General features: G+C 43.1%; 1 protein-coding gene across 2 annotated transcripts; it reads right to left on the reverse strand.

Moving 5' to 3' along the window:
* Positions 1–1,777: 1,777 nt before the first annotated feature.
* On the reverse strand, positions 1,778–22,854 carry LOC139541108 (tetratricopeptide repeat protein 39C-like). Of its 2 annotated transcripts, none has more exons than XR_011668314.1 (15): positions 22,059–22,853; positions 20,799–20,847; positions 16,884–17,012; positions 14,921–15,035; positions 14,338–14,698; positions 8,860–9,028; positions 8,622–8,715; positions 8,378–8,485; positions 8,155–8,264; positions 7,915–8,038; positions 7,104–7,201; positions 5,421–5,525; positions 5,266–5,304; positions 4,950–5,141; positions 1,778–2,713 (listed from the first exon to the last, which is right to left on the reverse strand). XR_011668314.1 is itself a non-coding variant. In XM_071345352.1 (15 exons), the coding sequence occupies exons 1-14, from the start codon at positions 22,205–22,207 to the stop codon at positions 5,037–5,039; spliced, it is 1,755 nt and encodes a 584-aa protein (XP_071201453.1). In that variant the 5' UTR covers positions 22,208–22,854; the 3' UTR covers positions 1,778–2,713; position 5,036. The 2 variants fall into 2 exon arrangements, 1 of the variants encoding a protein (XP_071201453.1); XM_071345352.1 differs by having other exon boundaries at positions 5,036–5,141; positions 22,059–22,854.
* Between the last annotated feature and the right edge of the window lie 3,316 nt (positions 22,855–26,170).

Here is a 26,170-nt window from a genome sequence, read left to right on the forward strand (position 1 = left end):
GGGTGGCTGGCTGATCTTTGACCACCTGCGATGGGGCTGTAGGCGGGGTGAAACATGGTGTGCAGTCAGGCTGGGTGTTACCTGGGGCACCAGTGGCATCATCACCACAAGCTGCTGCTTTTCGAGCGTTCCTCAGTGTCTTACTGACTGATGAGACTCTCTGAAACACTATGGTCTTCGGGACCTTGTCTGACTGCACCACAATCATGTACTCACAGGGTACAGAAGGTGTCCTGATCAGAACAGCATTGGATATGTGATAGATCTCACTCAGTGGAACCCTCTCGAAGAAAGCTGACTTGGTTTGCCGGCACCGGTCTGGAGCAGCAGAGTTGATATCACAGGTAGCCGTCATGCAGTCATTCCTGGATTTCCTGCGGAAGACGACTACATCTTTGGCTTGATCTGCTAAGATGGGATGAGGGGACACATTAGAGGTAACTGCCTGCATACTTCTCTGGAGGCCAGAGTCATTGAGGTATTGGCTTGGCAGGGAGGTTGCTTCTGCTGCTTCTTTGCAACCTGATTGGCACAACGTTGCCTGGTCTGTGTACAGAATGTTCTGGCCGTGGACCCAGGGCTGCTCAGCATCCTGCTCCTCCACTCCTGGAATACTGGGAAGAGTTTGGAAAATCCTGTCTGGAGGGTAAATTCCAAATGGTTGGACATATTGACCACCAGGAGACACTGCTGTGGCACTTTGATTCTGAACTGCCAGCGGAGCAATCACAGCTCCAATGCCTTGACTTGGGAACTTAGGCACTATAAGAGAAAAATTAAATATAAGGGTCGCGGTGTTTGCTTGACTTACAAAGCCAGGAGTCACATTTATTAATGTCTTGTGCTGCCATGGACTTTCCATTTTTATTACAGTAGACTACTCTTCAGGTACCTGTTTTGGTACTTGGGTATGGCCTTATCATTATTGGCTATATCTAGTTAGGCCTACCTTTAGTTGTATTGAATTCTCTCACAAGGTCGTTGATGGCAAGAGTTGGATTTTCTGTGCCCAACATAGCAATGAAACATGTTACTTCAGTTTTCTCAACATATTTCATGATATTTAGTTTTAAAAAATCTAGTTATTCTCAACAAACATGTGTACCTGTCCTGAAGTGCAAGAGCTCGGCGAAGTAAAATGTAGCAAACTGTGAGATGGAATCTGGCCGTCTTTTCACCACGGACCGACTGAGGCCTTCCAAAAGAGTCATCAAGCCCGGAGGCACTTTGGCGGAATATCTGTAGGACATCTTTAACGGAAGATCACCTCGTTGAGATAATTCTCCTGAAGGGAAATATTATATAAATTAAATGAATCTAATATATCGGGCTATTACTTTATATAAGGAACACATCAGCTTCTGAGAATTTTTCATTTTAATTTCTACGTGCAACTATACAAGGTTGTCTGTGTTTGTCTGAAAAGTATGCCTAGGTTAACTTACTCTACGAAAAAAACGTCCTCTTTTCTATTCCCGTATTCCAAATGCAAAGAAATATGTTGTCACATGAATTTACCAAGACTTAACAATGGAATACGTCATTAAACAATATACAGTATAAACATACAATTATGCAGTTCGTCATAATAACCGGCATGGCCCACGTGGGAAAGTCGTCAGAGTTTAAGATCACAATGCATGTAATCTGAAGTTGCCGCCACCACCTCCAAATGGTGCCAACTAATTATAGAATAGGGTCCGTTTTTCATATGGACATAAATTAAGCCACAAAACGGATGTTGTCAGCATAAAAGTGAAACAGCTCATTCGAAATGCAGGATTAATTGACAACACTTTATTGAACAGCATGTAGAGCTCTGACACCACATAGAAACAACTTCCTGTTACAATGTAACCATCTCCATCCACATAATCCTCCACAACCCCACAACAAAGTGGTATACATATGACATTTAACTCATTATTACATGTCATTCTAATACACTTTTCTCTTACAGCTGTGAACTTACTTTGTACCAGTACTTACTGGTCACACACTCAGTAGTCAAAATGTATACATCACACCACATCTTACATCCCTTTACACAATCACAGGAAAAGATGGGAGGTCAGTAACTGACTTTAGTGTAGATAAAACAATGTTCAAAAACAACCTTGAACATGAAAAAAAGAGTCCAACTTTAAAGGAAACATAGCATGTTGAAGCCTTCACAAGCCCTTTACCATAAGGCCTATATAGATGTTTCAGAAATCATTCATAATAATATACCATGCTATATGAAGGGTGGCAAAGAGTTATTCCACATTTGACAAGCACCAGATGCAAAGACCGTTTATATCCCCCTTCATGTATACTGAACAGAAACAGAAACGCAACATTTAACAATTTCAAAGATTTTACTGAGTTACAGTTCATAGAAGGAAATCACTCAATTGAAATAAATTCAATAGGCCCCAATCTATGGATTTCACGATTGGGCAGGGGCACAGCCATGGGTGGGCCTGGGAGGGCATAGGCCCATCCACTTGGGAGCCAGGCCCACCCACTGGGAAGCCAGGCCCAGCCATTCAGAATTTGTTTTTTTCCCCACACATTAAGGCTTTATTACAGAGACAAATACTCCTCAGCACCCCCCATCCCCCTCCTCAGACGATCCCGCACGTGAAGAAGCCGGATGTGGAGGTCCTGGGCTGGCGTGGTTACACAGGGTCTGCGATTGTGAGGCCGGTTGCATGTACTGCCAAATTCTCTAAAACGACATTGGAGGCGGCTTATGGTAGAGAAATGAACATTAAATGATCTGGCAACAGCTTTGTTGGACATTCCTGCTGTCAGCATGCCAATTGCACGCTCTTTCAAAACTTGAGAAATCTGTGGCATTGTGTTGTGTGACAAAGCTGCACATTTTAGTGGCCTTTTATTGTACTCAGCACAAGGTTCACCTGTGGAATGATCATGCTGTTTATTCAGCTTTTTGATATGCCACACCTGTCAGGTGGATGGATGGTTTATCTTGGCAAAGGGGAAATGCTCACTAACAAGGATGTAAACAAATTTGTTCACAACATTTGAGAGAAATAAGCTTTTTGTGCGTACGGATCATTTCTGGGATCTTTTATTTCAGCTCATGAAAAATGGGACCAACACTTTACATATTGCATTTATATTTTTGTTCAGTATAGTATGAATTAAAGAGTTTATATCACCCTTCATGTAGTATGAATTAAAGACTGTTTATATCACCCTTCATGTAGTATGAATTAAAGACTGTTTATATCACCTCTCATGTAGTATGAATTTGCTAATAAATGATTTGTGCTGTGTAGTGCTTGTGCCAAGCCTTCATAGCCTGGTTCCTCTCTAGGTTTCTTCCTAGGTTTTGGCCTTTCTAGGGAGTTTTTCCTAGCCACCGTGCTTCTACACCTGCATTGCTTGCTGTTTGGGGTTTTAGGCTGGGTTTCTGTACAGCACTTGAGATATCAGCTGATGTACGAAGGGCTATATAAATAAATTTGATTTGATTTTTAATTTGTTTATTTGTAAAGTGGGACTTGAAATAGCTCATCAAACTTCCAGTGTAAAATGAACAGACTCTTTTTGCTTTTTATTGCTTTGCCTTTTATTGCACCTCAGAGTGATTATAAAAAGAGTGATACAATACCCTGCACTTTCAATTTAGTTGTAGACTGTCTTGAATGGTTCACTCGTCATCAGTGTGGCCTGATGATAGAAAAGCCTGATCAAACTAAAATGACAGAATATCAAACTTGAATGTCCAGTTTGAATAACTTAAATCCTATCGTGGTTATTACAATGCCTGTAGTTAATAGGACCTTGTTGCATTTTGTTAAAAACCAGAGTAAATATGAATATAAATGTGTTCTGTGTCCTGATAAGGCTGTTGTCATCCAAAGTATCTCAGGAAAAAAAAAACATTCTCATTTATAGTACACAGCTGTAGAAAATAAGCTTTCAGGTCCCTGGGTTACTAATACCCCTGCACTTGTATGCATATTGTGCAGATCAATGCCCACTGCTTAGAAACTAAAATAAATAATGTTAATAATGTACTCTATAACATTGTTTGGACTAAAATTGTGCTAAAATGTCACAATACATTTGGCTGTGCATATTACTTGTAAGCTATAATGTGAATGTCAGAAAAACATAACAGCAATTTCATACTATTCAGGATTCAAGGTACCGGACTCCAAAATTAAATGTTTTTACTGCTTAATGGTACGCGTTCCATGGCACGCTGCGTGATACAATACCACAAGGTGGCAGGTCACTAAGTTCTTGTTTAATAATTTTTAGGGTTGTTGTCACTTTGACTTCACTATAACACTTTCTCATTGCAGAAAAATTATCTATTGATGAAAATGTTTGTTTGCTGCATGACAAGCAAAATTTGGCTATTTAATAAAATAGACATTTCTGAGAAACCAGAGGAGAGAAGATAACTGTATGGATATTGGTCAATGAGAGGGTACTACAGCAGCAACAACTAATACATTCTAGAACCTTTGTCTTGCCTTGTCACATGAGGCAAACATAAAATTTGACCACTTGATTATGGGTTATACTCAAACTAACAACTCTTGTACATGTCTTCCCAAGAATATGACAAGAACAAAAAGACAAAGTTTCCTACTGTTAACTGTACTATTACTACCTATGGTCAAGAAAACCTGAAATGGGAATAAGGTGTGCCTCTTCAAGAAGTTACTTGTATCCTATGGTCCACAGAATGGAAGGAGGGGTTGCAAGGCTAAAACCCCCCAAATACACTAGATTGGTATTGACTATGAAATTGTTGGTATTGACTATGAAATTGTTGGTATTGACTATGAAATTGTTGGTATTGACTATGAAATTGTTGGTATTGACTATGAAATTGTTGGTATTGACTATGAAATTGTTGGTTTATTGTACTTGAATGTGTGTATAAGAAAAAAAAAATGTGTCTGATGAGACTGACATACTGTGGTTTTGAATGGCTTTCAATGTATGGTAAAAGCCATGCTTCCCGTATCATCAAATGCACAGCTGGAGGCTGAGTTATCATTACATCAGTGGTCGGCGGGTCTTTGAGGTACCACTTCCTTCAGCGAGGCCATGGCTGAGTGTATGCGCACGTGAAGTCTGTTCTCAAAGTCATAGCCTGCATAATCCTCCTGTGGCAGAGCAAAGAAAACAATGACGAGCTCACAATCAGAATGGACAAAGGCTGTTTGTACCAGTAATTTCAAACAGGAAATCGCTAACTATTCATATATATATATATTCTGATAACTGAACCTTTGACTGAAGCAGAAAAGCTCTCCCTTTTCCCACCGTCTGGATAGAAACACAATGCAAAAAAACTATCATTAGTTTATTGAGATAAATTCCTTAATTAAATGTTGAACACAAACACCCACATGCACATATTGTCTGAGTTGAGATATCCTCACCTCTGGCTTGGCAAGCAGGACACATCCAAGCTCATAGCAGGAGTATGGCTGCACATAAGAGTTGGTCTGTCGACCAAACTCATCTCTGGCTGCCAGCTGGAACGACTAGATGTGAGGAGAAAGACCAAAGGAAAATCTAATGATATACAGTGTGTTCGGAAAGTATTTAGACCCCTTGGCTTTTTCCACATTGTTACATTACAGCCTTATTCTAAAATTGATTAAATTGTTTTTTCTCCCTCATCAATCTACACACAATACCACATAATGACAAAGAAAAAACAGTTTTTTTGCAAATGTATTAAAAATGAAAACCTGAAATATCACATTTCACCTTTGGCAGCAATTACAGCCTTGAGTCTTCTTGGGTATGATACTACAAGCTTGGCACACCTGTATTTGGGGAATTTCTCCCATTCTTCTCTGCAGATCCTCTCAAGCTCGGTCAGGTTGGATGGGGAACGTCGCTGCACAGTCATTTCCGGGTCTCTCCAGAGATGTTTGATTGGGTTCAGTCCGGGCTCTGGCTGGGCCACTCAAGGACATTTAGAGACTTCTACCGAAGCCACTCCTGGACCAGGTTTTCATCAATGATCTCTCTGTACTTTTCTCCGTTCATCTTTCCCTTGATCCTGACTAGTCTCCCAGTCCCTGCCACTGAAAAACATCCCCACAGCATGATGCTGCCACCACCATTCTTCACCATAGGGATGGTGCCAGGTTTCCTCCAGGCGTGACGCTTGGCATTGACGCCAAAGAGTTCAATCTTGTTCAATCTTGACCAGAGAAGATTGTTTCTCATGGTCTGAGAGTCTTTAGGTGCCTTTTGGCAAACTCCAAGCGGGCTGTCATGTGCCTTTTACTGAGGAGTGGCTTCCATCTGGCCACTCTACCATAAAGGCCTGATTAGTGGAGTGCTGCAGAGATAGTTGTCATTCTGGAAGGTTCTCCCATCTCCACAGAGGAACTCTGGAGTTCTGTCAGAGTGACCATCGGGCCCTGATCAAAGCCCTTCGTCCCCGATTGCTCAGTTTGGCCAGGCGGCAACCAAGAGTATTGGTGGTTCCAAACATTTTACATTTAAAAATGATGGAGGCCACTGTGTTCTTGGGGACCTTCAATGTTGTGCCTCAACACAATCCTGTCTCGGAGCTCTACGGACAATTTCTTCGACCTTATGGCTTGGTTTTTGCTCTGACATAAACTGTTAACTGTGGGACCTTATATAGACAGGTGTGCCTTTCCAAATCATGTCCAATCAATTGAATGTACCACAGGTGGACTCCAATCAAGTTGTAGAAACATCTCAAGGATGATCAATGGAAACAGGATGCACCAGAGTTCAATTTTGAGTCTCATAGCAAAGGGTCTGAATACTTATGTAAATAAGGTATTACTGTGTTTTATTTTTTATACATTTTCAACAATTTATAAACACCTGTTTTCGCTTTGTCATTGTATGTAGATTGATGAGTTTAATTTTTTTTTAAATCCATTTTAGAATAAGGCTGTAACGTAACAAAATGTGGAAAAAGTCAAGGGGTCTGAATACTTTATGATTCACTGTAATTCAGCACAAATACCTAGATAATGAATAACTAATAAGTGCTTAATTGTTTGTACTGGCATATGATAATATAATGATAGTACAATAATGTGCTTAGGTACAAATGATCTAATTACCTGGATAGCATCTTTATTATTTCCATGGCATTTGTGAATGGAACCAAGAAGGAGGTTTTTCAGACCCCTGCACGATGCGTCATCCACACTCTGTAACACTAAAAAGAGAGGGAACGATGTCTTAAACACAGAAATTGTACAATACTTTACAATCTGTTAGTACAGTGGTTAGCACCCCACTGTGTCATAGGAAACTCCTTAACTAAGAGATTCAGGCCTCCTGAGTGGCGCTGTGGTCTAAGGCACTGCATCGCAGTGCTAGGTGTGCCACTAGAGATTCTGGGTTTGAGTCCAGGCTCTGTCGCGACCGGGAGACCCATGGGGTGGCGCACAATTTGTCCAGTGTCGTCCGGGTTAGGGGAGGGTTTGGCCGGCAGGGATGTCCGTGTCCCATCACGTACTGGTGGGCCGGGTGCAGTGCACGCTGACACGGTCGCCAGGTGTACGGTGTTTCCTCCGACACATTGGTGCGGCTGGCTTCCGGGTTAAGTGGGCATTGTGTCAAGAAGCAGTGCGGTGCGGCTTGGTTGGGTTGTGTTGCGGAGGACGCACGGCTCTCGACCTTGACTTCTCCCGAGTCCGTACGAAAGTTGCAGAGATGAGACAAGACTAACTACCAATTGGATACCACGAAATTGGGGAGAAAACGGTAAAAAAAGAGAAGAAAAGAGATTCAGTCTTCTCTCTAGGAAGCATTTAAGAATTTCATATTTTTCGATAGTGTAATAGAAAGCTTATGCCTGTTGTATTGCTGTTTAGATATGATGACATGTAAAGGATGATAAAGGTTGGGAAAAGCTCTAGCCCTTACCCTGATTCATGAGCTGCAGTTTGGAGGAGGAGCAGTTGGGCAGAGCCTTCCACAGGTACAGCACCTCTATGACTCCCAGAATGCACAGTTCTCTGGTGGGAGACATCTTCCTCAGTCTCTCCGCCTGCAGTAGGGTGAGGCAGAGAGGCCAAGGTAGAGAAACGGAGAGGATTCATGGTTATTAGTTTCACAAAGAGTGGATAAAGATATGGTAAACACATCTGGATGAAAATGACCCACCCGCTTGAGGGCAAACTGCTCAATCTGGTTGTTCTTCCTCTTGAACAGTTTCTGGACATCTTTGAAGACACACTTAGCACCATCCAAGTCCCCTGCTGCTCCCTGACATACTGTACAGAGGGGGGGGGGTTTAGAGTGTGAGATAACTTTGAGAAGATGAATATGAAATGATGACGATCGATCGATCAATGCTCCACAGGTTCCTGGGCAGTGGCTCTCTCACCTCCAGTCAGGTAGGCATAGTAACACTGTGACCACCGGGACTCATTCTTCAGCCTCTCAAATGACCTGAATGCATCCTCAAAGTTCATCTCTATCATACTGCACCAGCCTGAAATCAAGACAAGACAAATAGGTACAACAGATGGATTTGTCTCTCAGTGACTGTAAACAGTACATGATGAGTGTTTGCATGTCTGGGTGCTCATTTGAAAGTTGGCATGCATGTATGTGAGGTTAACAAGTACCGATTTCATAGAGACACACGTGCTGGATCTCTCTTTGGTCTGATGCCAGCTCTAGTGCATCATGGAAGGACACCAGCGCACTGTTAATTTGGCACTGGAGATAGATGAGATATAGATGAGATGGAGATAGCACACAACTCATCACTTGACACAATTACAAGCTACAACAACTTACTGTCCTGTACAACACTAAGTGGCAACATACTGTTATTTAACCTTCAGATGACCCCATGCTCACCTCTAACCTCTGAACACGTCCTTTAAAGAACATGAAGAGGGAGGAATTGGGGTAGACCACAGCCTTCCTCTGCAGAATGGCCTTTGCTTCCTCCAGGCCTGCCTGAGTGTCAGAACCATCCAGTGCAAAAAAGGGCAGCACTACTGTGTGGTACCACAGGAGGGCCAACCTGGGCAGGGAAGAGAGAGACGCAAACGGTTTGTTTGAATGACAATTTAAGATCTTTTTAATAAATATTGATTACAGTACATTCAAGTTCTTAGATAGTTAACATGCAACAAGGTTTCCTTTCTTGTCGAATTAGAGCTTTGTAAAGATGCCATATAGAACAAAACCCCACTGCAGTAATTTGGTAAAACACCATCTAAATTTCATAAATAGCAAATTGTAGTTTGTTTCAGGGCCATTTTTCACCACTAGACATTCTAATAAGCATGGGCATGATTATTGCTATTCTTAGATCGACTAGTCATCATAAGTCACCACTCAACTGCCACTGAGAGCATGCAATTGTACTCAATATGTCCCCAATTCTCTATGACTTCAAATGTTACAAACACCTGTCCCTGGTTCCCTGTATTATACACGGAATAAATACGCTATGGTTATAATATGCCACTGTGATGCTCTATGAGATATGACAAAACAGATGGCCATGTATGAAATAGCAGGAACAAGAACTTTGCCAAGAGCTGGGAAAGAGATGAGCTGAAACACATCATGCAGAGTAACAACACATCATCCCAAATCAAAATCAAGACCTGTGCTCTGCTTTTCTTTCAAATGATGACATCATATCTACAGTGCCTTCAGAAAGTATTCACCCCCTTTACTTTCCACATTATGTTGTGTTACAGCCTGATTTTTCAATTGATTACATTGAGATTTTGTGTCACTGATCTACACACAATACCCTACAATGTCTAAATGGAATTTTGTTTGTAGAAAATGTTAGAAATTAATAAATTCAAAGAAACTGTCTTGAGTCAATAAGTATTCAAAACCTTTGTTATAGCAAGCCTAAATAAGTTCAGGAGTAAAAATGTGCTGAACAAATCACATAATAGGTTGCAGTGACTCATTCTGTGTTCAATAATTTTTTATGAATACCGTATCTCTGTACCCCACACATACAATTATCTGTAAGGTCCCTCAATCGAGTAGTGAATTTCAAGCACAGATTCAAGCACAAAGACCAGGGAGGTTTTTCCAATGGATCGCAAAGAAGGGCTTAGAGACTCTTAGAGAAAGGTGCTTCTACAAAGTATTGTGTCTAATCTCCTTTGCTTTAGCGTAGCCTCTTCTGTAGCCTGTCAACTATGTGTCTGTCTATCCCTGTTCTCTCCTCTCTGCACAGACCATACAAACGCTTCACACCGCGTGGCCGCGCCCACCCTAACCTGGTGGTCCCAGCCCGCACGACCCACGTGGAGTTCCAGGTCTCCGGTAGCCTCTGGAACTGCCGATCCGCGGCCAACAAGGCAGAGCTCATCTCAGCCTATGCGTCCCTCCAGTCCCTCGACTTCTTGGCACTGACGGAAACATGGCTCACCACAGATAACACTGCTACTCCTACTGCTCTCTCTTCGTCTGCCCACGTGTTCTCGCACACCCCGAGAGCTTCTGGTCAGCGGGGTGGTGGCACCGGGATCCTCATCTCTCCCAAGTGGTCATTCTCTCTTTCTCCCCTTACCCATCTGTCTATCGCCTCCTTTGAATTCCATGCTGTCACAGTTACCAGCCCTTTCAAGCTTAACATCCGTATCATTTATCGCCCTCCAGGTTCCCTTGGAGAGTTCATCAATGAGCTTGATGCCTTGATAAGCTCCTTTCCTGAGGACGGCTCACCTCTCACAGTTCTGGGTGACTTTAACCTCCCCATGTCTACCTTTGACTCATTCCTCTCTGCCTCCTTCTTTCCACTCCTCTCCTCTTTTGACCTCACCCTCTCACCTTCCCCCCCTACTCACAAGGCAGGCAATACGCTTGACCTCATCTTTACTAGATGCTGTTCTTCCACTAACCTCATTGCAACTCCCCTCCAAGTCTCCGACCACTACCTTGTATCCTTTTCCCTCTCGCTCTCATCCAACACTTCCCACACTGCCCCTACTCGGATGGTATCGCGCCGTCCCAACCTTCGTTCTCTCTCCCCCGCTACTCTCTCCTCTTCCATCCTATCATCTCTTCCCTCTGCCCAAACCTTCTCCAACCTATCTCCTGATTCTGCCTCCTCAACCCTCCTCTCCTCCCTTTCTGCATCCTTTGACTCTCTATGTCCCCTATCCTCCAGGCCGGCTCGGTCCTCCCCTCCCGCTCCGTGGCTCGACGACTCATTGCGAGCTCACAGAACAGGGCTCCGGGCAGCCGAGCGGAAATGGAGGAAAACTCGCCTCCCTGCGGACCTGGCATCCTTTCACTCCCTCCTCTCTACATTTTCTTCTTCTGTCTCTGCTGCTAAAGCCACTTTCTACCACTCTAAATTCCAAGCATCTGCCTCTAACCCTAGGAAGCTCTTTGCCACCTTCTCCTCCCTCCTGAATCCTCCTCCCCCTCCCCCCCCTCCCCCCCCTCTCTGCAGACGACTTCGTCAACCATTTTGAAAAGAAGGTCGACGACATCCGATCCTCGTTTGCTAAGTCAAACGACACCGCTGGTTCTGCTCACACTGCCCTACCCTGTGCTTTGACCTCTTTCTCCCCTCTCTCTCCAGATGAAATCTCGCGTCTTGTGACGGCCGGCCGCCCAACAACCTGCCCGCTTGACCCTATCCCCTCCTCTCTTCTCCAGACCATTTCCGGAGACCTTCTCCCTTACCTCACCTCGCTCATCAACTCATCCTTGACCGCTGGCTACGTCCCTTCCGTCTTCAAGAGAGCGAGAGTTGCACCCCTTCTGAAAAAACCTACACTCGATCCCTCCGATGTCAACAACTACAGACCAGTATCCCTTCTTTCTTTTCTCTCCAAAACTCTTGAACGTGCCGTCCTTGGCCAGCTCTCCTGCTATCTCTCTCAGAATGACCTTCTTGATCCAAATCAGTCAGGTTTCAAGACTAGTCACTCAACTGAGACTGCTCTTCTCTGTATCACGGAGGCGCTCCGCACTGCTAAAGCTAACTCTCTCTCCTCTGCTCTCATCCTTCTAGACCTATCGGCTGCATTCGATACTGTGAACCATCAGATCCTCCTCTCCACCCTCTCCGAGTTGGGCATCTCCGGCGCGGCCCACGCTTGGATTGCGTCCTACCTGACAGGTCGCTCCTACCAGGTGGCGTGGCGAGAATCTGTCTCCTCACCACGCGCTCTCACCACTGGTGTCCCCCAGGGCTCTGTTCTAGGCCCTCTCCTATTCTCGCTATACACCAAGTCACTTGGCTCTGTCATAACCTCACATGGTCTCTCCTATCACTGCTATGCAGACGACACACAATTAATCTTCTCCTTTCCCCCTTCTGATGACCAGGTGGCGAATCGCATCTCTGCATGTCTGGCAGACATATCAGTGTGGATGACGGATCACCACCTCAAGCTGAACCTCGGCAAGACGGAGCTGCTCTTCCTCCCGGGGAAGGACTGCCCGTTCCATGATCTCGCCATCACGGTTGACAACTCCATTGTGTCCTCCTCCCAGAGCGCTAAGAACCTTGGCGTGATCCTGGACAACACCCTGTCGTTCTCAACTAACATCAAGGCGGTGGCCCGTTCCTGTAGGTTCATGCTCTACAACATCCGCAGAGTACGACCCTGCCTCACACAGGAAGCGGCGCAGGTCCTAATCCAGGCACTTGTCATCTCCCGTCTGGATTACTGCAACTCGCTGTTGGCTGGGCTCCCTGCCTGTGCCATCAAACCCCTACAACTCATCCAGAACGCCGCAGCCCGTCTGGTGTTCAACCTTCCCAAGTTCTCTCACGTCACCCCGCTCCTCCGCTCTCTCCACTGGCTTCCAGTTGAAGCTCGCATCCGCTACAAGACCATGGTGCTTGCCTACGGAGCTGTGAGGGGAACGGCACCTCAGTACCTTCAGGCTCTGATCAGGCCCTACACCCAAACAAGGGCTCTGCGTTCATCCACCTCTGGCCTGCTCGCCTCCCTACCACTGAGGAAGTACAGTTCCCGCTCAGCCCAGTCAAAACTGTTCGCTGCTCTGGCACCCCAATGGTGGAACAAACTCCCTCACGACGCCAGGACAGCGGAGTCAATCACCACCTTCCGGAGACACCTGAAACCCCACCTCTTCAAGGAATACCTAGGATAAAGCAATCCTTCTGCCCCCCCCCCCCCCTTAAAAGATTTAGATGCACTATTGTAAAGTGGCTGTTCCACTGGATGTCATTAGGTGAATGCACCAATTTGTAAGTCGCTCTGGATAAGAGCGTCTGCTAAATGACTTAAATGTAAATGTAAATGTATTGTCCCAGGGGTACGAATACTTATGTAAATTAGATATTTCTGTTTTTATTTTCAATCAATTTGCAAAAAACATGTGTTCACTTTGTCATTAAGGGATATTGTGTGTAGATGGGTGTGAGAAAAAACGTATTTTATAAATGTTTTAATTCAGGCTGTAACACAACAAAATGTGGAATAAATCAAGGGGTATGAAAACTTTCTGAAGGCACCGTACATATATCAGCTCATTCAAGCAGTAAAAAGAACTGACAGTGACCTGAACAATATGAACATTATCCCTTTGCTTGAATGTCATTCCCTTCAACTACTACACTGAACAAAAATATAAACTCAACATGTAGTGTTGGTCCCATGTTTCAAGAGCTGATATAAAAGATCCCCAAAATGTTCAGTACGCACAAAAAGCTTATTTCTCTCAAATTTTGGGCGCAAATTTGACTACATCCCTGTTAGTGGGCATTTCTCCTTTGCCAAGATAATCCATCCACCTGACAGGTGTGGCATATCAAGAAGCTGATTAAACAGCATGATCACTACACAGGTGAACTTTGTGCTGGGGACAATAAAAGGGCACTCTAAAATTTGCAGTTTTGTCACACAGATGTCTCAAGTTTTGAGGGAGCATGCAATTGGCATGCTGACTGCAGTAATGTCCACCAGAGCTGTTGCCAGATAATTTAATGTTCATTTCTCTACCATAAGCCGCGTCCAATATCGTTTTAGAGATTTTGGCAGTACGTCCAACCGGCTTCACAACCACGCCAGCTCTATGCAAAGGAGATGTGTCACGCAGGATGAGGCAAATGGTATCACACCAGATACTGACTGGTTTTCTGATCCACGCCCCTACCTTTTTTAAAAGGTATCTGTGACCAACAGATGATTATCTGTATTCTAATTATTAAATCAATAGATTAGGGCCTAATGAATTTATTTCAATCGACTGATTCCCTTATATGAAGTGTAACTCAGTAACATCTTAGAAATTGTTGTTGGGTTTTTATTTAGTGTAGTAAGTCTCTCTCTCTCTCTCTCTCAAAAGTGATGTAGTACTCATACTCACGTAGCTAGTGGGGCCTTCATGTCCTTACTCTCACTGGCATACATGAGGGAGGACAAACCCTGGAGACGGTCACCAGGGAAACCCAGCAGGTTGATGATCTTGAGTAGGTGTGGTGGTACCATGGAGATGCAGAGGTGAAAGAGGCCGTAGCCGAAGCTGACGGAGCCCTTGAGCCGGTCCAGGGCCTCTTCAGTCACAGCGCCCTCCACTGGGGAGTTGTGATTGGCCTGGTCTGAGGACAGATCCTCCTCATGGGAGGGAGAGCGCCTCACACAGGTCTCCTGCAGCTGACTGATGTCACTGTGGCACTTATTGTACATCTTCCAGGCCTTACGGAGGATCCAGCCTCCCTTGATGTATGCTGTTGAGGAGAAGATACTGTAAGAGGCAGTCCAGTGGAGATGGAAAGTTAAATCCAGTTAACTCTCATGAATCCTATTTTACTTGTTTTCCAAAATCAGTAGACTGGTATTAATCATATCACATTATAGAATAGAAAATGTATCCTAAAGAATTTTGTTAAGATCCATTTTGCATTACAGTTGTTATTGAATGATTGTGGATTCAACAAATTATACATTACATGAGAGCTCCTGCTTGACGAAGGAAAGCACAGCAAGGTAGACCTGGCAGTCGGCCACAATGATCTGTCGCTGCAGGCGGTCCACAACTACGACCGCTGACCTCTGGGGTTCCAACTGACAGACAGAAACACACAGCAGTCTGGTCATTATCTGATCAACTCTCAACTAAACCATCAGCCAGTCCAGCTATGCAATGAAGAAGCCCCCTGTGTTGATCATAAACAGGTCTCCATTCTATTTCTTCATTCTATTTCAGAGAGTTACACCAATTACATTTAGTGTGTGTTTGACATGATCTCATAGTTGCCAATATCACTCTCAATGTAGAAGATTGTTAACAAAGATATTGTTTCCATTTTGGCTTTGATTATTGATACTGAAACAGCTGGCAACAATTATGTTGTTTAACTTCTTATGGCTGGGGGCGCTATTTTCACGTTTCGGATGAAAAGCATGCCCAGAGTAAACTGCCTGTTACTCAGGCCCAGAAGCTAAGATATGCATATTATTAGTAGATGTGGATAGAAAACACTCTGAAGTTTCTAAAACTGTTTGAATGATGTCTGTGAGTATAACAGAACTCATATGGCAGGCAAAAACCTGAGAAAAAATCTAACCAGGAAGTGGGAAATCTGAGGTTTGTAGATTTTCAAGTATATGCCTATCCAAGATACAGTGTAAATTTGGTCCGATTGCATTTCCTAAGGCTTCCACTAGATGTCAACAGTCTTTAGAACCTTGTTTCAGGCTTCTACTGTGAAGGGGGAAAGAATAAGAGCTGTTTGACTAAGGGGTCTGGCAGAATGCCATGAGCTAAGTCACGTGCGCAGCCGTGAGAGCGAGCTGCGTTCCCTTTAATTTCTAAAGACAAAGGAATTGTCCGGTTGGCATATTATTGAAAAATGATGATAAAAACATACTATAGATTGATTCTATACATCGTTTGACATGTTTCTACGAACTGTAATGGAACGGTTTTGACTTTGTCTGGACTAAGTGCATGCGCCTTGTAAATTTGGATTTGTGAACTAAACGCACTAACAAAAAGGAGCTATTTGGACATAAATGATGGACTTTATCGAACAAAACAAACATTTATTGTGGAACTGGGATTCCTGGGAGTGCATTCCGATGAAGATCATCAAAGGTAAGTGAATATTTATAATGCTATTTCTGACTTCTGTTGACTCCACAACATGGCGGGTATCTGTATGGCTTGTTTTGGTGGCTGAGCGCTGTACTCAGATTATTCCATGATGTGCTTTCGCTGTAAAGCTTTTTTGAAATCTGACAGTCGTTGCATTAAGGAGAAGTATATCTTTAATTCCATGCATAACACTTGTATTTTCATCAACATCCAAAATCACTGGATGTTTTGGAAGCAAAACATTACTGAACATAACGCACCAATGTAAACTGAGATTTTTGGATATAAATATAAACTTTATCGAACAAAACATACATGTATTGTGTAACATGAAGTCCTATGAGTGCCATCTGATGAAGATCAAAGGTTAGTGATTAATTTTATCTCTATTTCTGCTTTTTGTGACTCCTCTCTTTGGCTGGAAAATGGCTGTGTTGTTTTGTGACTAGGCACTGACCTAACATAATCGCATGGTATGCATTCGTCGTAAAGCCTTTTTGAAATCGGACACTGTGGTGGGATTAACAAGAAGTTTATCTTTAAAATGGTGTATAATACTTGTATGTTTGAGGAATTTTAATTATGAGATTTCTGTTGTTTGAATTTGGCGCCCTGCACTTTCACTGGCTGTTGTGAAATCGATCCCGTTAACGGGATTTCAGCCATAAGAAGTTAACTGACAGCCGAAATCAAGACAGAACTATGCATGCTACATTACCAATGTTGGGATATCCTAAACATGAATGCTCCATGTAAATTAAACATCTGTCTGCCTGCCTGCCTGCTTATCTGCCTGTAATCAGTCGTCCACTCACGCTCTTCTTGATTTTGTTCCTGATTGTCTCTATGACGCCAGCGTTGTCACTCTCACACAGCTTCTCCGTGGTTCTCAGGTCGTCACACGCCGTCTGCATCTTCTCCTCCTCAAATGTCATCATGGCATTCTGCAACGTCACACAAACACATTGGAGCTTTTCAGCTAACGCTGGCACAGTGAAAACACTCATGCAATGAATTAAAACAATAAGGACCAGATTGAATTAATAATAAGACCAGATTGAGTTTTCATTGGGGTGTATTGGCCATAGGTGTGTTGTAATCGGACTGAAGGAGGGTTATAACACAGGGGTTACACAATGCTTTCACAAAGCTGGCTCAGTACAAAGAGCCCTTTCTAGGCCACAGCACATGGAACACAGTGACATTGGCACAGACCCTGGAACTGACCCTGTATATAGCTTACTTACTTTCTCGTGTTCTACTTATTTCAATTTCTTGTGTGTTTTTGTTCTAGTTTATTTTATAGTACTACTGATATTGATTACTTTGATTACTGCATTGTTGGGAAAGAGCTTGCAAGAAAGGCATTTCACTGTACTTGTGCACCTGACAATAAAACTAGAAATTTGAACTTGAAACATCGGGACCCTATTGTGTGTATCTGTGTGTTACACAGTGACATCAGAATTGTATGTGTGTGTTACGTGTGAGAGCCACACTGTTTGGTCAACAATCTCTTGTTCAGTTGCCTTTTATCACACTGTCAGTCAGAGAACATTTACTTGAATACGTAACTGGATCGTTTCCAGAATCCCAGAGAGGAAGTCATGAAATAAATCTACTGATTAGTAGATACAGTTGAAGTCGGAAGTTTACATACACCTCAGACAAATACATTTAATCTCAGTTTTTCACAATTCCTTACATTTAATCCTAGTAAACATTCCCTGTCTTAGGTCAGTTAGGATCACCACTATTTTAAGAATGTGAAATGTCAGAAAAGTAGAGAGAATGATTTATTTCAGCTTTTATTTCTTTCATCACATTCCCAGTGGGTCAGAACTTTACATACACTCAATTAGTATTTGGTAGAATTGCCTATAAATTGTTTAACTTAAGACAAATGTTTTGGGTAGCATTCCACAAGCTTCCCACAATAAGATGGGTGAATTTTCACCCATTCCTCCTGACAGAGCTGGTGTAACTGAGTCAGGTTTGTAGGTCTCCTTGCTTGCACTCGCTTTTTCAGTTCTGCCCACAAATTTTCTATAGGATTGAGGTCAGGGCTTTGTGATGGCCACTCCAATACCTTGACTTTGTTGTCCTGAAGCCATTTTGCCACAACTTTGGAAGTATGCTTGGGGTAATTGTCCATTTGGAAGACCCATTTGCGACCAAGCTTTAACTTCCTGACTGATGTCTAGAGATGTTGCTTCAATATATCCACATGATTGTCCTCCCTCATGATGCCATCTATTTTGTGAAGTGCACCAGTCCCTCCTGCAGCAAAGCCCCCACACAACATGATGCTGCCACCCCCGTGCTTCACGGGTGGGATGGTGTTCTTCGGCTTGCAAGCCTCCCCCTTTTTCCTCCAAACTTAACGATGGTCATTATGGCCAAACAGTTCTATTTTTGTTTCATCAGACCAGAGGACATTTCTCCAAAAAGTACGATCTTTGTCTCCAAGTGCAGTTGCAAACCGTAGTCTGGCTTTTTTATGGCGGTTTTGGAGCAGGTGGTTGAAGATATCCCTCTAGTGGTGTAGGGGGCTGTGCTTTGGGAAAGTGGGTGGGGTTATATCCTGCCTGTTTGGCCCTGTCCGGGGGTATCGTCGGATGGGGCCACAGTTTCTCCCGACCCCTCCTGTCTCAGCCTCCAGTATTTATCCTGCAATAGTTTATGTGTCGGGGGTCTAGGGTCAGTCTGTTATATCTGGAGTATTTCAAATGTCTTATCCAGTGTGAATTTAAGTATGCTCTCTCTAATTCTTTCTCTCTCTCGGAGGACCTGAGCCCTAGGACCATGCCTCAGGACTACCTGGCCTGATGACTCCTTGCTGTCCCCAGTCCACCTGGCCGTGCTGCTGCTCCAGTTTTAACTGTTCTGCCTGCGGCTACGGAACCCTGACCTGTTCACCGTGCGTGCTACCTGTCCCAGACCTGCTGTTTTCAACTCTCTAGAGACAGCAGGAGTGGTAGAGATACTCTGAATGATCGGCTATGAAAAGCCAACTGACATTTACTCCTGAGGTGCTGACCTGTTGCACCCTCGACAACCACTGTGATTATTATTATTTGACACTGCTGGTCATCTACGAACATTTGAACATCTTGGCCATGTTCTGTTATAATCTCCACCTGGCACAGCCAGAAGAGAACTGGCCCACCCCTCATAGCCTGGTTCCTCTCTAGGTTTCTTCCTAGGTTCTGGCCTTTCTAGGGAGTTTTTCCTAGCCACCGTGCTTCTACACCTGCATTGCTTGCTGTTTGGGGTTTTAGGCTGGGTTTCTGTACATCACGTTGTGACATCAGCTGATGTAAGAAGGGCTTTATAAATAGATTTGATTGATTGATTGGATATAGATACTTTTGTACCTGTTTCCTCCAGTATCTTCACAAGGTCCTTTGCTGTTGTTCTGGGATTGATTTGCACTTTTCGCACCAAAGTACGTTTATCTCTAGGAGACAGAACGTCTCTTTCCTGAGCGGTATGATGGCTGCATGGTCCCATGGTGTTTATACTTGTGTACCATTGTTTGTACGGATGAACGTGGTACCTTCAGGCATTTGGAAATTGCTCCCAAGGATGAACCAGACTTGTGGAGGTCTACAATTTTCTTTCTGAGGTCTTGGCTGATTTCTTTTGATTTTCCCATGATGTCAAGCAAAGAGGCACTGAGTTTGAAGGTAGGCCTTGAAATACATCCACAGGTACACCTCCAATTGACTCAAATGATATGAATTAGCCTATCAGAAGCTTCTAAAGCCATGACATAATTTTCTGGAATGTTCCAAGCTGTTTAAAGGCACAGTCAACTTAGTGTATGTAAACTTCTGACCCACTGGAATTGTGATACAGTGAGTTAATAGTGAAATAATCTGTCTGTAAACAGTTGTTGGAAAAATGACTTGTGTCATGCACAAAGTAGATGTCCTAACCGACTTGCCAAAACTATAGTTTATTAACAAGAAATTTGTGGAGTGGTTAAAAAACAAGTTTTAATGACTCCAACCTAAGTGTATGTAAACGTCCGACTTCAACTGTACATACAGAATGCAGTGTATGCCTCCACCCTTTTAAATATGTGGTTTGCTTTTCAGATTATTTAAATGATCTATCATTAGTGCAACTATGAGGCCCTCTATGCATCAGTGGTCCTTTTACTGATGCATTATCCTTCCAGGCGTTTTGTTGCATGGGAGGGCAGAGGAGAATGAAGTCATCTCTGGCTTCATGGTGCTCCAACTCTGACATGAGGGGCAGTGACAGGGGGATTTTGTTTTGTGACCATGTTACGGAAAATCTGTTTCCTTCTCTCTCTTTTCCCCGACTGACTAATAGAGTGTCAAACATCACTACAAAGAGAGTGATAGTCTCCACAGCTAAATTATTTTGATGAGTTGAAGATGCATCCATTATGGTAATAGTTGAAAATGAGGGGAAATGGACAATAGTGGGCATGATGATGTAATCCATTCACAAATTGGGTCGAGTCAAGTCTTGACACATCTAACTCACTGAATGCACTGTATGATGTAATGTCACACACTAACATTGTTAGGATGAGTCATTTAATTTGCCCTGTCTCTCTTAGCTTGCATGCTTGTGGCGATGTCATGAGAGAGAATGTCAGTAGAGGTAGGATGTGAGCCATCTCCAGGAAAACAACCAAAGGGTAACGGCAACACATCTGTACTGTAGCCAAGATGCAGTCTGAGGAAACTCACCAGGAAGCTGACAAAACTGGCCCCAAAGCTCATCAGTGGACTGTGAGTCCTGAATGGAAGGGAGAGATAGACACATTAAGGACGGAAAGTATGGAGAAGATGACAAAAATAATATAATACTTACGAAGTGGGTGAGTGATAGAGACAGTTACTTCGGCCTAATACCAAACATAATTCAAGAAAGCAGGGGAAATAGTAGCCAGTGAATGTTGAGTATCGACTAAGACGAAAAGGTATGTTACTAAGGAAACGAACTAAAGGTAAAGATCATAGTTGATTATCAAAAATCATTCATCAAATTGGTATAAAATAACCATGAACATCTTAGTCACTAGATATGTTTTCCCACATAGTGCTTTACAGAGAGGGACATTCAGTCCTTTGTTTCAGCATCATCAGCGACTCATGGAGGGAGAGAGGCTTGATTATCCAGGGAGCTAAAATTAGCACAGTAAGTGGAAGTTTCTCCTGTTGGCACAAACATAGCTGGATTGCTGTGAGTGCAGTGCACTATCCTTCCATTTCTCAGTCACCATTACCCCTTCAACTGTTTGGAATGTCAGTGCCAGCATGTAGCACATAACCTAGTATTTCAGTTCTTGTTTGGGGGGGGGTGGGGGGTAGGCTATGAAGGGGGATAGTTTGAAGAGACAAGGCTGGATTTAAATTTAGACTTTCATTAGCCTATATTGTACGCTCTCTGCCTGTTTCATTACAGTATGTTACACCAACTCAATAACATTCATCTGCAGCTTTAAGAGGAAATAAAGGGTAAAGCAAATAATACATAATCATAATCACAAGTGCAAACAGGCTAAACATTTCAAATAAAACTATGCCTAACCATGGTCATGCACTGTTTGGCACCAGTGTGTTCTACCAAAGAGAACAAACGGTCTTTGTGTTTTGGACTTTAGTTGGACAGTGTGTTTGGGAAATTACTGATGCAATTGGCCACTGAGATTATAATACTTTAATGATACCAAAGCCTTGTATACGCCTAAAATATAAAATAGCCTGTATGGCTCTAATGGGTACGATCTCAAAGGAAATATGCTGAGCTCTGATGTTTTATCAATATTTCTGTCCAACCTTCAATTTGCTGGGTGGTACATTTGCATAAAATACCATGTGAATATTTAATAATGATGCAAGGTTATCTGTCATGATTAGATAGGTGCAGCATATTGCTTTACCTACATATGATCATATAATAGGCTACGTTTTATGAAATTATGAAGGCCAGGAAGAATATCTCACCTATATTTTCTGAAAAGCTCGTTGCTCTCCTTGAATCCGTTGTTGAGAAGCATGTTGATACCTTGAAGAGCGAGCTCAGCGTCGTCTATATGCTCAGCTTTTTCCTCTACCTGCTGGGACTGCCCCTGGGACTGCTCCGGGCCCGCCATTGTTTATGCCTATCGTCTGCTTCTTATAATTAATATATTCAATACAGGCCAAAATGTGGTTCCAAAATTATTCTTCCCTGTAGACTATCCCACCTTGGTTATTGATGATGACACTGTGCCGGCATATCCTTTCGGCCAAAATTCTGAAGGTATCACACCAGTGCAGCGATAAACCTCTTCAGAAGGCGACGCAAATTGGCCACCGGTAAATTAATCCTCGGCGCGCATCCGAGTTTCGTGCAAATGCACACAATGCACCCTTTACATGCTATTTCTAAGATTAAAATAGGTATACATTCATTTAGACATAGCTGTTCTTCCTCGTAATTTACAATGTGCTAGCTGGTCGTCATCATATTTGCAATGCACAAAGTCAAAGTCTCCTCAGCTTGCTGTGTTTTATGCTATTACATAACAAGAAGAAAGGGCTGTTTAGCTTTTTTGTCTGACCCACGCAACGATTGTCGTCAGTCGAAAAACTGATTGTCGTCATAACGTATAGCATAGCGCATCTCTAGTAGGAGGTTTCAAAGATGAAGCCTGCTGTGGTAAATCAGCAACCTGCCATCGCACTGTGTGGCCCAGCTTCCCCTGCCTGCTGGCTATTTCCTCTCATCAGTACCCTTTCCTATGTCCTGCTCTGCCCCCCTACTCAGAGCAAATTTGATGACAGCAACAACCTTTCACCTCACAGCCAGCCAATAGGCGCGAGCATCAGAACAACAGCAGTGAACTGTCACATCCAATGGTCCAACCCAACCAGGGGTCACATCAGATCAAAGGCTACACACGCCTCACAATCCTCAGCGTTGAAAGGCAGTGGCGTGTATTCATGGGTGCCAAGGGAAGCCAGGCTTCCCCCCCAAAATTAACTAATATATATACAGTGGGCTCCAAAATTACTGGCACCCCTGACTGGCAATGCACAAACAATACTTAAAAAAATAGAAACAATATAATTATAGAGATAAACTCAAAATACCAACATGTAAGAAATAATGTACTTTATTAATGTTCCAATGGAACCAACCAAAATCATACAATTATTTAATACAAAATACATTTCACCAAAATCAAGGTTTCATAATTATTGGCACTCCTCATTTAGTACTTAGTGCAACCATCTCTGGCAAGGATAACAGCATGGAGTCTTTTCCTGTAATGTTTGACAAGGTTAAGGAACACATTTGGAGGGATTTTGGACCATTCCTCATTGCAGATCCTTTCAAGATCCTTCACATTCTTGGGTTTGCACTTATCAACTGCCCTCTTCAACTCAGCCCACAGGTTTTCGATTGGATTGAGGTCCAGCGACTGAGATGGCCATGGCAGAACATTGATTTTGTTGTCACAGAACCATGTCTGTGTGGATCTTGACGTATGTTTTGGGTCATTGTCTTGTTGGAAAGTCCACATACGGCCAAGTCCCAGCCTTCTGGCAGAGGCAACCAGATTGTCAGCCAAAATTGCCTGATACTTGGTGGAATTCATTATGCCATCAATCTTAACAAGTGCCTCTGGACCTCTGGAATTAAAACAGCCCCAAAACATCACTGACCCACCACCATATTTCACCGTGAGTATGAGGTGCCTCTCCTTGTATGCATCTCTGTTTCGACGCCAAACATGCCGATGCTAAACGTAAAATTGCTTGCGTCTGTGTCTTGGGGTCATTAAGGGCTTTCTTCTGGCAACCCTTCCAAAGAGCCTGTGGATGTGGAGGTGGCGTCTGATGGTGTTTTTTTAAACCTGGTGACCCCAAGACGCCACCAAGGCCTGAAATTCTTTCACAGTGATTCTGGGGGTTTTGTTGCTTCTCTCACGATCCTCCTCCCTATCCTGGGGGGCAAAATGCATTTGCGTCCTCTACCCGTGAGGTTTTCAACTGTTCCATATCGTTAGAATTTTTTCATAATTGCCCTGACAGTGCTCAGTGGTATATTCAATCATTTGTGGATCTTCTTGTAGCCATTACCAGATTTATGAAGGTCTATGACCATCTGTCTCTTTTGAACTGCCAGTTCTTTTGTTTTCTTCATGGTGTTGGATGACAAAAGGATATTGCATGCGTGTTACCTCATTTTTATACCCTAGTGAAAAAGGAAGTGATATAATGGCTCAAAATAGTTCCTTAACACTTAGATAAACTTAAATAAGTGGAATTTAATTCCTGGTTTAATTTTGGTAGATGTTATTTACAATAATATTTAAGGGTGCCATTAATTGTGTAACCTTGATTTGGAAGACATTGATTTTTAAATAAATCAATAAATTATTTTTTTGGGTTCCATTGAAACATTAATAAAGTACAGTAATTTTCACATGTTGGTATTTTGAGTTTGTTTCTGTAATTATTTTGTTTATATTTGTTTAAGTATTGTTTGTGCATTGCCAGTCAGGGGTGGCAGTAATTTTGGAGCCCACTGTATATATATATATATATATATATATATATATAATAGATATATTTCGTCTCTCTGTGTTTCATAATTGTCCTCCAATTCACAAGAGGCTGAATGTATCTCACAGGAGAAAAATCTAAATTCGTTTTTTTTCCCTTCCAATTTTTTCTCTCAAATTTTGTGCACAAATGTGTTTACATCCCTGTTAGTGAGCCTTTCTTCCTTTGCCAAGATAATCCATCCACCTGACAGGTGTGGCATATCAGGAAGCTGATTAAACAGCATGATCATTACACAGGTGCATCTTGTGCCGGGGACAACAAAAGGCCACTAAAATGTGCAGTTTTGTCACACAACACAATGCCACAGATGTCTCAAGTTTTGGGGGCATGCAATTGGCATGCTGACTGCAGAAATGTCCAGAGCTATTGCCAGATAATTTAATATTCATTTCTCTACCATAAGCCACCTCCAACGTTGTTTTAGAGAATTTGTCAGTACGTCCAACCGGCCTCACAACAGTAAACAACGTGTATTGCATCGTGTGGGCAAGCGGTTTGCTGATGTCGACGTTGTGAACAGAGTGCCCCATGGTGGCGGTGGGGTTATGGTATGGGCAATGAACACAATTGCAATTTATCGACGACCATTTGAATGCACAGAGATATCGTGACGAGATCCTGAGGCCCATTGTCATGCCATTCATCTACCGCCATCACCTCATGTTTCAGCATGATAATTCACAGCCCCATGTAGCAAGGATCTGAACAATATTCCTTGAAGCTGAAAGTGTATCAGTTCTTCCATGGCTTGCATACTCACCAGACATGTCACCCATAGAGCATGTTTGGGATGATCTGAATTGATGTATAAAACAGTGTTTTCCAATTCTCTCCAATATCCAGCAACTTTGCACAGCCTTTGAAGAGGCTTTCTTTCTCTACAGTATTTATGCTGCAGTAGTTTATGTGTCGGGGGGCTAGGGCCAGTCTGTTATATCTGGACTATTTCTCCTGTCTTATCCGGTGTCCTGTGTGAATTTAAGTATGCTCTCTCTAACTCTCTCTTTCTCTCTTTCTTTCTCTCGGAGAACCTGAGCCCTAGGACCATGCCTCAGGACTACCTGGCCTGATGACTCCTTTCTGTCCCCAGTCCACCTGGCCGTGCTGCTGCTCCAGTTTCAACTGTTCTGCCTGCGGCTATGGGACCCTGACCTGTTCACCGGACGTGCTACCTGTCCCAGACCTGCTTTTTTCAACTCTCTAGAGACAGCAGGAGCGGTAGAGATACTCTGAATGATCGGCTATGAAAAGCCAACTGACATTTACTCCTGAGGTGCTGACCTGTTGCACCCTCGACATCCACTGTGATTATTATTATTTGACCTTGCTGGTCACCTATGAACATTTGAACATCTTGGCCATGTTCTGTTATAATCTCCACCCGGCACAGCCAGAAGAGGACTGGCCACCCCTCATATCCTGGTTCCTCTCTAGGTTTCTTCCTAGGTTCTGGACTTTCTATGGAGTTTTTCCTAGCCACCGTGCTTCTACACCTGCAT

The sequence above is a fragment of the Salvelinus alpinus genome, chromosome 16, assembly GCF_045679555.1.
Source record: "Salvelinus alpinus chromosome 16, SLU_Salpinus.1, whole genome shotgun sequence".
Classification (NCBI taxonomy): domain Eukaryota; kingdom Metazoa; phylum Chordata; class Actinopteri; order Salmoniformes; family Salmonidae; genus Salvelinus; species Salvelinus alpinus.